This window comes from Astyanax mexicanus, chromosome 6 (assembly GCF_023375975.1).
Source record: "Astyanax mexicanus isolate ESR-SI-001 chromosome 6, AstMex3_surface, whole genome shotgun sequence".
In the NCBI taxonomy this organism is placed as follows: Eukaryota; Metazoa; Chordata; class Actinopteri; order Characiformes; family Acestrorhamphidae; genus Astyanax; species Astyanax mexicanus.
The window spans coordinates 50,022,791-50,035,322 of NC_064413.1; the positions used below are offsets into that span (position 1 = coordinate 50,022,791).

At 41.0% G+C, this 12,532-nt stretch overlaps 1 protein-coding gene across 4 annotated transcripts in view; it reads left to right on the plus strand.

The window, feature by feature from the left end:
* plod2 (procollagen-lysine, 2-oxoglutarate 5-dioxygenase 2) overlaps positions 1–12,532 on the plus strand; it is a 113,522-nt gene that overhangs the window by 84,699 nt on the left and 16,291 nt on the right. For all 4 annotated transcript variants that reach the window (XM_049480339.1, XM_049480338.1, XM_022673378.2 and 1 more), the window contains 2 exons: positions 7,388–7,513; positions 9,782–9,923. In XM_049480339.1, the coding sequence (XP_049336296.1) occupies positions 7,388–7,513; positions 9,782–9,923 (268 nt within the window). The remainder of the gene's footprint in view (positions 1–7,387; positions 7,514–9,781; positions 9,924–12,532) is intronic.

Sequence of the window (12,532 nt, forward strand, 5' to 3'; positions counted from 1 at the left end):
TCAGTAATTCAGTTCAAAATGTGAAACTCATATACAGTATTATATTTATGTATTACACATCTGTATGTAATGAAAACCCAATGAAAACCCAACAATCAGTGTCTCCAAAAATCTGAATATTATATAAGACCAGTTGGTACTTTTAGCAGTGTGAGCAGTGTGTTACGTCTCCAATCTCTCCTTCCACACTCCCGAACTCCATTTCCCATGAACCCACTGGTGATGACGTCACTGTCAGCCGCTCATCTTCACCCAATCGCGTCACGCTCCCCCGTTCAGACTCACCTGTGTTCTAAGTTGTTCCGGTTCTATGTTTTGTATATATAGGGTTCTGTTAGCATTGGTTCCTTGCGAGGTATTGTCGACTCATGTTGCGTACTGAGCGTTTTTCCAAACCCTTTTCTGACTGCCTTTTTGTTATGACCCTTTTTCCTGTATTACGGATTTTGCCTTTTGTCTTCGCCCTTATCGGATTTGTTGTATTATCGGATTGTCTTTCTGGCTTCGGATCTTGGACTGTTTCCTGTACTACGTCTTCTGTTTATACTGTGAGTTCTGTTCAATCTGTTATCTGGTTGTGTTATCCTGTTTACGGCTCTGTAAATAAACCAGTCTTTACCTTTTATTCGGCAAGCGTCACCCCTATCTGTCTGGTGTTACATAATACCTCGCCGAAAGCTGTGATGGCCGAATTTAAGGATTTACAGCAGGCTGTTGATAACCAGAGGAGAATGCTCGGGCAGCATAGCCAGCTGTTCGAGGGTCTAACTCTCTCTGTTAGCGCTCTCACCGCCCAGCAAACCGAGCAACACTCCCAGCTAGACCAGATAACCGCTAGCCTCCAGGGTATCTCAGCTCAGTTAGCCCAGCTGAGTGTAGCTACCCCGGCTAGCTTAGCTCCCGCTAGCCAGGCCCCGGCTAGCTTAGCTTATCCAGCTCCGGCAGCAACTGTTTTTTCTGTGAGTAAACCGGACAAATATGACGGTTCTCCGAATCTGTGTAGGGGTTTTTTGCTCCAAATGTCGTTATATTTTGCCAACATGCCATCTACCACCGATAGAGTTCGTGTTTCGTTTTTTGTTTCGCGTTTGACCGGTAAAGCTTTGGACTGGGCTACTGCTATCTGGCCTATGGTGGAGAGCGGCACCTATGAACGATTTTTGGGCGAATTTCAGCTTGTTTTCGATCATCCCCATCAAGGACAATCTCAGGGAGAGTTATTGGTCCGTTTACACCAGGGAAATCGCCCTGTAGCAGATTACGCGCTGGATTTCCGTACGCTAGCGGCGGGTAGCGGATGGAATGAGCCAGCTCTGCGTGTCATGTTCCGTAATGGTTTACGGTCGGACATTTTAGCTGAGTTAGCCTGCAAGGATGATGGTCTTCCCCTAAATGACTTGATTTCTCTGGCTATAAGACTGGATCAGCTTAAACGAAATTCGTCAGCAGATCATAAGAATACTGCTACAGCTGCTCACCTGGATACTCCTCGCTCTGCCGGATTTACTCCTCGGTTCTCCACCTCACGTCGCCCAGCTGCCTCTTCATCGACCCGTGAGGAGCCCATGCAAGTCGACACTACTCGATTGTCAAGAGAGGAACGACAACGACGCATTCAGGCTGGATTATGTCTATATTGTGGTGGAACTGGACATATGCTCCGTAATTGTCAGATTCGGCCCCCCCGAGTATTGAATAATAACTATAACACTTTTGGCTTGTCCCGCGGTGGGCAATCCCATGGTTTCCATGGCAACCCGGACCGTCCATACGAGCCACCTGCTGAATACTCGGGAAAGCGTGTGGAATCTTCTCCACACGCTAAAGGGGTAAGCGGTCACTGCTCTGACATGATTTCCAAATCTATTTTCATTTCTGTTGTTCTGCTCTGCCAGTCAGTTTCTCCTTCTGTGTTTCCAGCACTAATAGACTCCGGTGCCGAGGGCAACTTTATTAATGAGCAGCTGGTTCTACAACTCCAGATTCCAGTAGAACCCTTGGATAAGCCTGTGAAAATGTCTGCGGTGGATGGGACACCAATTGGACAGGGGACCATCTCCCACACCACCGTTCCTGTCAAGATGAACGTCAGTGCCCTGCACTCTGAGGAAATCAGGTTCTTTGTACTAACAGACACAGACTATTTTGTTATTTTGGGTCTCCCATGGTTGAGAAAACACAACCCTTTTATTTCCTGGTTAAATAATGAAATAATGTCTTGGTCTCCCTATTGTCATGAAAATTGTATCACTACTCCTAAATTGAAGGTCCAATCTACAACAGTAGAAAGTCCTGAGCCTGAGTCTCTTGCACATATCCCTCAAGAATACTCTGATCTTCGTGAAGTTTTCAGTAAACTTCGGGCTACTCAACTTCCACCACACCGCCCCTATGACTGTGCCATTGATCTCATAGATAATCAAATACCTCCTAGATCTCACATCTATCCTCTAACTCAGACTGAGGAACTTGCCATGGAAGAGTATGTGCAGGAGTCTCTGGCTCAGGGTTTTATCCGTCACTCTACTTCTCCTGTTGCTGCTTCATTCTTTTTTGTAAAAAAGAAAGACGGTGGTCTCCGACCATGTATCGACTATAGACAGCTAAACGCAGTTACTAAAACCTACCTGTATCCTCTTCCTCTTGTACCCGTAGCTTTAGAACAATTACGAGGGGCCTCTGTCTTCACCAAACTTGATCTCCGTAGTGCTTATAATCTTGTAAGAATCAAAGAAGGAGATGAGTGGAAAACCGCCTTTTCCACCACTAGGGGGCACTACGAGTACTTGGTTATGCCGTTTGGCCTTAAAAATGCCCCCTCTGTCTTCCAATCTTTTATAAATGATGTTTTACGTGACATGTTAGGAAAATTTGTTATTGCATTTATGGATGACATTCTCATATACACATCTGATTTGCCCACACATATTCTCCAGGTACGTGCTGTACTATCCCGTCTGCTCGAAAATCAGCTTTTTATCAAGGCAGAGAAATGTGCTTTTCATCTCTCCACTGTCTCTTTTCTGGGATATGTTATAAGTTCTAAGGGGGTTGCTATGGACACTACCAAAGTCCAGGCTGTAGTAGACTGGCCACGTCCCAAGTCTGTGAAGGAATTACAAAGATTTTTGGGTTTCGCAAATTTTTATAGACGTTTCATTCGTAATTATAGTTCTGTTGCAGCTCCACTCACCAATCTGCTACGACATAAAACTAAAACTCTGGTTTGGTCTGAGCAAGCAACTGATGCTTTTGCTACCCTTAAAGGGAAATTCACTTCTGCTCCCCTGCTAAAACATCCTGATCCTAAGGAACCTTTTGTGGTAGAGGTAGACGCTTCTAGTGTTGGGGTAGGTGCTGTTCTGTCCCAAAGATTCGGCTCACCGAGTAAAATGCATCCTGTAGCCTACTACTCGCACAAACTCACTCCAGCTGAACAAAATTACGGAATTGGTGATCGTGAACTCCTGGCCATAAAATTAGCCCTAGATGAATGGCGTCATTGGTTGGAGGGGGCTTTGCATCCGTTTGTAGTTATTACTGATCATAGAAATTTAGAATTCTTGAAGTCAATGAAATGCATGAACTCCCGTCAGGCTAGGTGGTCCCTATTTTTCTCCCGGTTCAATTTTACTGTGACCTACCGTCCAGGTTCCAGAAACACCAAAGCTGACGCTCTTTCCCGCATGTATGATGAGAATAATTCTATTATTTCTGAACCCACCACAATTCTAAAACCTGAGGTAGTCTTGGCCCCAATCAGGTGGGAGATCTCAGATGAGATCAATCAGCTTAATGAAGTCACACCCCCTCCTGTTGAATGTCCTCCAAACAAGACGTATGTACCTAATCAATGCAGGGGTAAATTAATAACATGGGCCCATACTTCTTTAACTTCCGGGCATCCTGGTGAGACTCGCACCCATCAATTACTAGAGAGTCGTTTTTGGTGGGAAACTATGCGCGCTGATATTCATGAATTTGTTTCATCATGCACCGTATGCGCACAAAGTAAAACTCCACGTACTCTACCTGCAGGTAAACTAGTACCCCTACCCGTTCCAGCTCGACCTTGGTCCCATCTGGCAGTCGATTTTGTCACTGATCTCCCCGTATCTTTGGGTAACACAGTAATAATGACGGTTGTAGATCGTTTTTCACGTGGAGTTAAGTTCATCCCCTTTGCTAAATTACCCACAGCATTTGAAGCTGCAGAAACTCTTTTTAATAATGTTTTTCGAGCTTTTGGTATCCCCGAAGATATAGTTTCCGATCGTGGTCCTCAGTTCATATCACAAGTTTGGTCAGCTTTTATGAATAGGTTGGGCATTTCGGTTAGTTTGACTTCTGGTTATCACCCCCAGAGTAATGGTCAGTGCGAAAGAATGAATCAGGAACTAGGAAAATTCTTACGTATCTATTGTTCTAATAACATCCATGACTGGGCTCAATATCTCCCCTGGGCAGAATTAGCACAAAACTCACTGGTCAGTTCTTCTACCAAACTAACTCCCTTCCAGTGCTTCCTAGGCTATCAACCTCCTCTCATGCCGTGGTCAGCTGAACCATCTGACATCCCTGCTGTGGATCAGTGGATGCGCCGTAGTGAGGAAGTGTGGGAGGAGACTCACAGACGTATCGAGGCTGTGTTAGCGCAACATAAACAACAGGCTGATCGCCATCGCCGTGAGGCTCCTCTATACTCCCCTGGGGATCGTGTTTGGCTATCTACCAGGGATTTCCGGCTCCCTGAGGGAAACAAAAAACTCTCTGTTAAGTTTATTGGTCCTTTTAAAATTATTAAACCCATCAATGAAGTCACTTATCGCCTTGAGCTGCCGTCTAATTACCGTATCTGTCCTTCGTTCCATGTCTCTCTTCTTAAGCCGGTTATCCCTGGTCCGCTGGATGAAACTTCGCATGGGATGCTGCCTCCTCCGCCGGTGCTCATGGATGGGGGACCTGTCTACGCGGTAGAGCGCCTGTTAGACTCCAGAAGGAGAGGGGGTGCCCTGGAGTACCTGGTGGATTGGGAAGGTTACGGACCTGAGGAGAGAAGCTGGGTTACTGCAGCCGACATCCTTGACCCGTTGTTGGTGGAAGAGTTGCACAGGTCTCACCCGTCTCGCCCAGCACCACGCCCTAGGGGTCGTCCAAGGAGGAGGTCTCCTGACCCTGGAAGGGGTAGGCGCTGTAGGTCGGCTGCTACTCGGTCTCTCAGTTCTGTCCGTGGCTCCAGGACCAGGGGCCGTCCCAGGACCAGGGTCCCTGTCCAGGCTATCCCCGCTTCAGGTCCTCTCCTCCGTCGAGCCTCCGGTCGGAGAGGGGCGGTTCCGGTGTGTCGTCCTCATCCTTCGGTCCTTTCGGACTCCTCGGGGGGGAGTACTGTTACGTCTCCAATCTCTCCTTCCACACTCCCGAACTCCATTTCCCATGAACCCACTGGTGATGACGTCACTGTCAGCCGCTCATCTTCACCCAATCGCGTCACGCTCCCCCGTTCAGACTCACCTGTGTTCTAAGTTGTTCCGGTTCTATGTTTTGTATATATAGGGTTCTGTTAGCATTGGTTCCTTGCGAGGTATTGTCGACTCATGTTGCGTACTGAGCGTTTTTCCAAACCCTTTTCTGACTGCCTTTTTGTTATGACCCTTTTTCCTGTATTACGGATTTTGCCTTTTGTCTTCGCCCTTATCGGATTTGTTGTATTATCGGATTGTCTTTCTGGCTTCGGATCTTGGACTGTTTCCTGTACTACGTCTTCTGTTTATACTGTGAGTTCTGTTCAATCTGTTATCTGGTTGTGTTATCCTGTTTACGGCTCTGTAAATAAACCAGTCTTTACCTTTTATTCGGCAAGCGTCACCCCTATCTGTCTGGTGTTACACAGTGTGCCAAGTCTTGCTGGAAAATGAAATCCACATCTCTAGTGCTTCCCTCTGCTGACAATTTTTAGATTAAGAAGATGCAGATTTTATTTTCCAACAGGACTTGGCACGCTGCCCACACTGCCAAAAGTACCAAATGGTCTTTTATCATAATCTAATTTTCTGAGACATTGATTTTTGGATTTTCATCAACAATAAAATAAATAAATGTTTAATATAGATCACTTTGTGTGTAGTACATCTATACAATATATGAGTTTCACATTTTGAAATAAATTCAAACAAACTGATGTTCTTTACACCAATGATTCTCAACTGTTGGGTCGGGGCCTAAAAGTGGGTCGCGGACACGTTCCGGGTGGGTCATGGACAACTTGTAAAAAATAAATACATAAAAAATGTAAGTAGTTAATGCTCATCTGATGTTTTTTTTATATTGGGGAAAAAAAGAGACAGAGGGTTTTTTACTAATGTAATCTGAATGCAGAGATATGCAGAGAAGTGAAATATCAAATTTTGTCACCTTATTTAGAAGTTGTCTTGTTCCTACTCAGTTAAGAAAAATGCTCTTGAATTCACTTTGCATGCATATGTACTTTATGTTCAAATAGGTTTTTTAAGAGCATTAAAAAAAATCATTTGTTTGGTTTGTTTTCTATAAAAGTGGATTCCGAATTAATGACCATGAGAAAATGTCCCGGGCTGAGACCAGTTAAGAGCCTCTGGTTTACACTGGATCAAAATTTCAAGTTGAATAGAAAAATGAATTACTTGCAGCAAAATATACATATTAACCTAGAATAGAATGGTTTTTTTTTACATGGATTCTACTGAAGGTTAAAGGAGAATGCCGGTGTAAAATCAACTTTTGTTGTAGTAAAACATGATAAATAGTACTTACCTTTGTTAAATAGCTTACCTCCGCTCTCCTACAGCTTTCTGAGAGACAGTAATTTTGTGATTTTTGCCCAGCGCTCTGTACAACGGCCGTATCTGGGCATATTTTGCCCTGGAAAATCGTTTTTTACACAGTTATCCAGCGCAAAGTAGCTCCACACCTCATTGGTAGAATCTGGAGAGCCCTGACATTTAAAACGAGGCACTAATAACTTTAAAAGTGCACAAGAAGCTTATTAAAACACTGTTTACATCCCATAGCGCTTTTTTGTAGCTCCGGCCACCGCCATCACTGTACTGATAATGACATATACATAATGACATATATACATAGATTTCGCATAGCCTGCTTTGAGATTTACCTGCACTTGTTGTAAACAGTGGCCTTTAATAAGCTTCTTGGGCACTTTTTAAGCAGTTAATGGCTTGTTTTAAATGTCAGGGCTCTCCAGAATCTAGCAAGGAGGTGTGGAGCTTCTAAGTACTTTTAATCATGTTTTACTACACCAAAAGTCCATTTTACACCAGAGTTGTCCTTTAAGACTCATGCTGATCTTTGTTATGTGGTCTTAACTAACTGCATTTCTCTTTGTGTTCTTTAGGAAAATAATCGGCCCCCTCGTCACTCGCCACAGCAAACTGTGGTCCAACTTCTGGGGAGCGCTAAGCTTGGACGGCTACTACGCTCGATCTGAGGACTACATCGAGATCGTGCAGGGGAAGAGAGTGTGAGTGTGCTGGGAGAACTCCAAGAGCACTTGTAAAGACAGAGCAGCCTATATTTTACGACTTACACCACAGTGCCGCGGTCGCTCTATCTTACTTTGATTAGAAAGGCATGACATAGCTGTTACATACTTCTTCTTGGAAAGGATCAGAATCTTAACCTCCAAACTCTGGTCCTGCTGGCTGCAGTTCTGGAGTGTTGAGAAGATGATTATTGGTGATTGTATTATGGGATCTCCTCACAGTCAAAACACAAGAAATGGATAACATGAGTTTTCCAACATACACTGAAAAAAGAGGAAAAACCATATTATTGATTTAAAGTGCATTTTTTAATGTTGGTCTAATGAAAAATTATGATTTATGTTTTAAACCTGTTTTTGTTTTTTTTCTCAGTTTGCCTAAAAGCAAATCCATTCCCTACTTAAAATAGATAATTTAACTCAAATATTTTTTTTTAATTCATTTCAGAGGTTATGATATCATTACATCAGATCACTCCTCCTGGAGTTTTCTGCAAGTCAGTCTAGGACTGGGCGTTATATAGAGATTTAAAAAATATCAATATATATTTTCATATGCGATATAAGACAAGACAATATGGTTTATATGGATATAGACTAGGTCATTTTTCTTAAGCGCTTTAGATGCTCTTTTTTCAAAAGCACAATGTAATTTTTTATATATCCCTTGTTTTTAGGCTACTTTAAGTGGAAAAAGAGAATTAATTTGAGGAATTGTTTAAACTAGAGTTTCCTTTTTTGGAGCGGCCCGCGAGGTATTTTAGAAATAGAATGAATGTTGGCCCACTGTTAAGCAGGTTTTTATAATGTGAGATTCAAAGTTTGAACGCTAGGTGTCAGAAACGGGCCAACGAGTCTAAAAGAGGGGAGAGTGCGCATTTCTAGCGCAGAAAAACAGGGCCAAAGAGTCTAAAAGCGGAAAGAGTGCGCATTTCTAGCGCAGAAAAACGCGCCAAAGAGTCTAAAAGCGGAGAGAGTGCGTATTTCTAGTGCAGAAAAACGCGCCAAAGAGTCTAAAAGCGGAGAGGGTGCGCATTTCTAGCGCAGAAAAACGGGCCAAAGAGTCTAAGAGCGGAAAGAGTGCGCAATTCTAGCGCAGAAAAACAGGCCAAAAAGTCTAAAAGCGGAGAGGGTGCGCATTTCTAGCGCAGAAAACGGGCCAAAAAGTCTAAAAGTTGCCATAATTAAGGAGTTTAATATTAAGAGACATCATGAAATTATAAATCTTAGTTTACACAACACTGTCAAAGATAAAGGTAGTAAGTCAAGTAAATTGGTGTGTAAATGAAATAATCAGGAAAAAAGTATTATTAAAATTGATATATTTCATTATTTGTTTTATTACAGAGTCTGTGGCCCCCAACAAAAAAAAGTTTGGACACCCCTGCCTTATGGGATGGAAAAAATATTGAGATATATATCGTATATCGCCATTCAGAAAAAAATATTGAGATATAGCTTTTGATCCATATCGCCCAGCCCTAAGTCAGTTTTACACTCTTCCCATTGGTTCCCGTCACCACTATCATACTTAAAAAGGGCGTGGCCTCTCTCACCATCATTGTGAAGTTGTTCCCCTCAGGGTATCTTCTTTTAGCTACTGAGGAGAGTTTTATATAATGATTAAATGCTTGTATGCTGTGTTTTAGGCTGTAAGAGCATAGTTATTTAACGGCACAATTATATTGATTTTATCTAAGAAATGAAAGCCTGATTAAAGACTTTAAAAAGTTTGCCCGGCTTCAACTTTCACTTAATGATAGAATGTAATATAAGTCGTTTTGAATTATTTTAACATAATTTAGAAGGTTAAATGAAAATGGAAATTATGGAAAGCTTATAAAATTAACTAACAAAATTCAGATTATTTAATTAGTTTATTCAAAGGTAAAATTATACATTGCTGTAACAGAAAAAATATTTTTTAGATAAAAAAGGGTATAAAAATTGTGAAAAAGGATATTTATTATAAATCATCTTTAATCTTTGTTTTAAAGAATTTTGCGGTACTTGGGTTAAACAATATATGGATTGATTTTAAATCAAAATGTTAGATTCTTACTGAATCATATATATATATATATATATAAGTTGAAAAAAAATATATATTTAGTTGTAACAAATTAGAAAATTGGTCCAAAGTATCTTATTTTTCTTTTTCCAGTGTAATACTCAAGACTAAGGAAAATATAAATTCTGGAGGAATTGAACTGGTATATTTTGTCTCTTTCCTTTTCTTATAATCAGTGGCGTGTGGAACATTCCCTACATGGCTCATATTTACCTGGTAAAGGGCGAGGCTTTGAGGAACGAGCTGAACGAGAGGAACATGTTCGTTCTGGAGAAGCTGGATCCTGATATGGCTCTGTGTAGGAAGACCAGGGAGCTGGTGAGACTGATAGCATACACACACACACACTAACACACACACTCTTGTTAGCATGCTAAATGGGTCTTAGCTTAGAGAATCTTAGCAGTTGTTTAATCAGATCAGATCAAATTTGCACAATTTCCTCCTCAGCCCTAATCACCCTTAAGTTTGCTGTCTTTAGCTAATTAATGGAGGCTTATGCCCAGAACTCCTTACTGTTTTTAGCTAATTGCTAATCAAAATGCTAAATTGAATAAATACCAGCACTGTAGTAATGGTATGGAAAAATGTTTTTAAAGGAAAAATAAAAAAGCTTTTTACCTTATAATACACCCTGCTCAAGATGCGTCGCGATGCTCATTGCTATCTTATACTCTACCAAAAGCCAATTTCGCACTTTACACCTGCGTCATTTTTTCATGGAAGTAGTGGTCTGACAATGAGGTGTTCAAGCACAGGCTTGTTTCCAAGAAACACATATGCACACACAGCAGTGCACAAACCCATGGCGCATGCCTGTTGGCAGCTATGCAAACTTTTACATCAACGTTAAACAGAATAAACGAGTGTGAACGAGCAGCTAAATTTACTCTGCTGAGAAGCGTTGAACAAGTTTAAGTAGCTGCGCCCCTAAAATAGCAATCTGCCAATGTCAAAACTCACCTGGATCTTAAAAGGGAATGGCAAGTGACACACTGATTGGTTTATTGCATATTACACCCAAAACACACTCATGAATAATTAAATAAATTTAGAGCTGTGCATGGTTGTACTTTTCCTGACGTTACGACAGCAAAGACACACTGACACACTCTAATTAAACTGCATTGTGTGCGTGGTTGACGACTCGCATATAAAACAAGTAGCTATTTTATTAAATGTGAGGTGACGAAACTCAAAAATTAAAAATTACATTTAAATTAAAAGTACCACAGTGTGGTAATTCAGCCTGTAATTTTTTTAAGAGCATATCTAAAAAAAATATATGTGGTCGTTCTGCACAGGAATAAAATCACAGAGGATAAAAAACCCTCTTAAAAAAAGAGAAAATTATCCCAGGACCCCCCGAGAAACTAATCCCATCTGGATAGGGCTTAAGGACAGCAAATATTAAACATTAAATTTCTGTATGTAAGTATAAAGAGGAGATTATGCAAAATATTATTTATTTGTGGGGTTTACTTAACAGAACAGTTAACAGTGTTTGATTAATGTTCCTTAACTTCACATCTAGTATGTATTGCATGTGCATTATTACATAAGTAAGTATATTTATGTACATTTTAGAGGGAAACTGTAATTATTCTGTAAGTAGATGTCTCTCAGAGACAGTGGGTTAGTTGGTAAATGTCGTAATGTTTCTTAATGCTTTAAAACATCTGCTGCACTTCTGAGACTCAGAGAAATAACTGGCAAGTATCTGACTGTGTATCAGTGTATCAGTGTGCTGTTTGTGTTCATGGCATGGCGGCTGTGTTTGCGTTATCATCTGTGATGCATTTGCCGCCTTTCCTCTCCATTTGTGCCCCGTCATTCCTCCACTCTCCACACTTTATCTGTGACCTTTGACCTGTGGGAATGGAAATGTCTGGCTGGCTTTCTTTGTTGCCTTTCATTCATTTCTCTAATCTAAACTCCGAGCTTCTCAATCCAGTCCTCAAAGACGTCCAGCCAGTCCACAAAATCTGTTATGATACAGTTGATTTTATTTGTATTTATCTACATAGTAAATGAATAGTAAAGTCATCCAGACTATGAAGGAACACATACGGAATCATGTAGTAACTTAAAAGTGTTAAACAAACCAAAATACTCTTATTTGGGGAGCTCTGATGAACCTATCCTGTGCAACAGAGGAAACTGTTGCTCTTCCTTTACTAGGGTGGTTCTGATGAGTGCCAGTTTCTTCATTTATGTTTTTGATGGTCTTTATGCCTTCACTTAACGATACTTTCGAAGTTCTTTTTTTTTTTTCATAATGACTGAGCTTAATTTCTTAAAGTATTTTTCTTTAATTAGTTGAGCTGTTCTTGCTTCTCATAATCTGGAGTATGTATTAGAACATTCCTCAAATATTCACTATTCACTGTATACCTGTAACTCTACCCCTTCACTACTTTACAACTGATCATGTACTAAACAGACAGAAAAACACAATAAACACAAAGTACACTCAGACAGAAAAAAAAGAAAGACCTACAACTTAGCAGACCAATTTTGTGGGTACCCCTTCTGCAATCGGCAGACAAACACATGAATAAATATTATAATAACTACATATTCTCTGTCTTGACAAACCACAAAAATATACAACAGACCCAACAATCAGCCAAAACATTAAGTACACACAAAAACTCACCAGTGAATAAGTTTCACATTGAAGGGCAGCCTTTAAAAAGGCGTTTTAATTAGATACGATACAATATCTGTCTGATTTGCAGTCACAATTCTATGATAGTTAGCTAACTATTGAACTAATCCAGCATGCGTGCTGTTTTACGACTTTTTACGACAAAGACTGATGCTTTGAATTAGTTGCACTTATTGACACCCCTTCTCTGAACGGTTCGAAGGGCCTCACTGCACACTACTGATTTATATATACAAAAGTAGACAGGAAAAAGAAA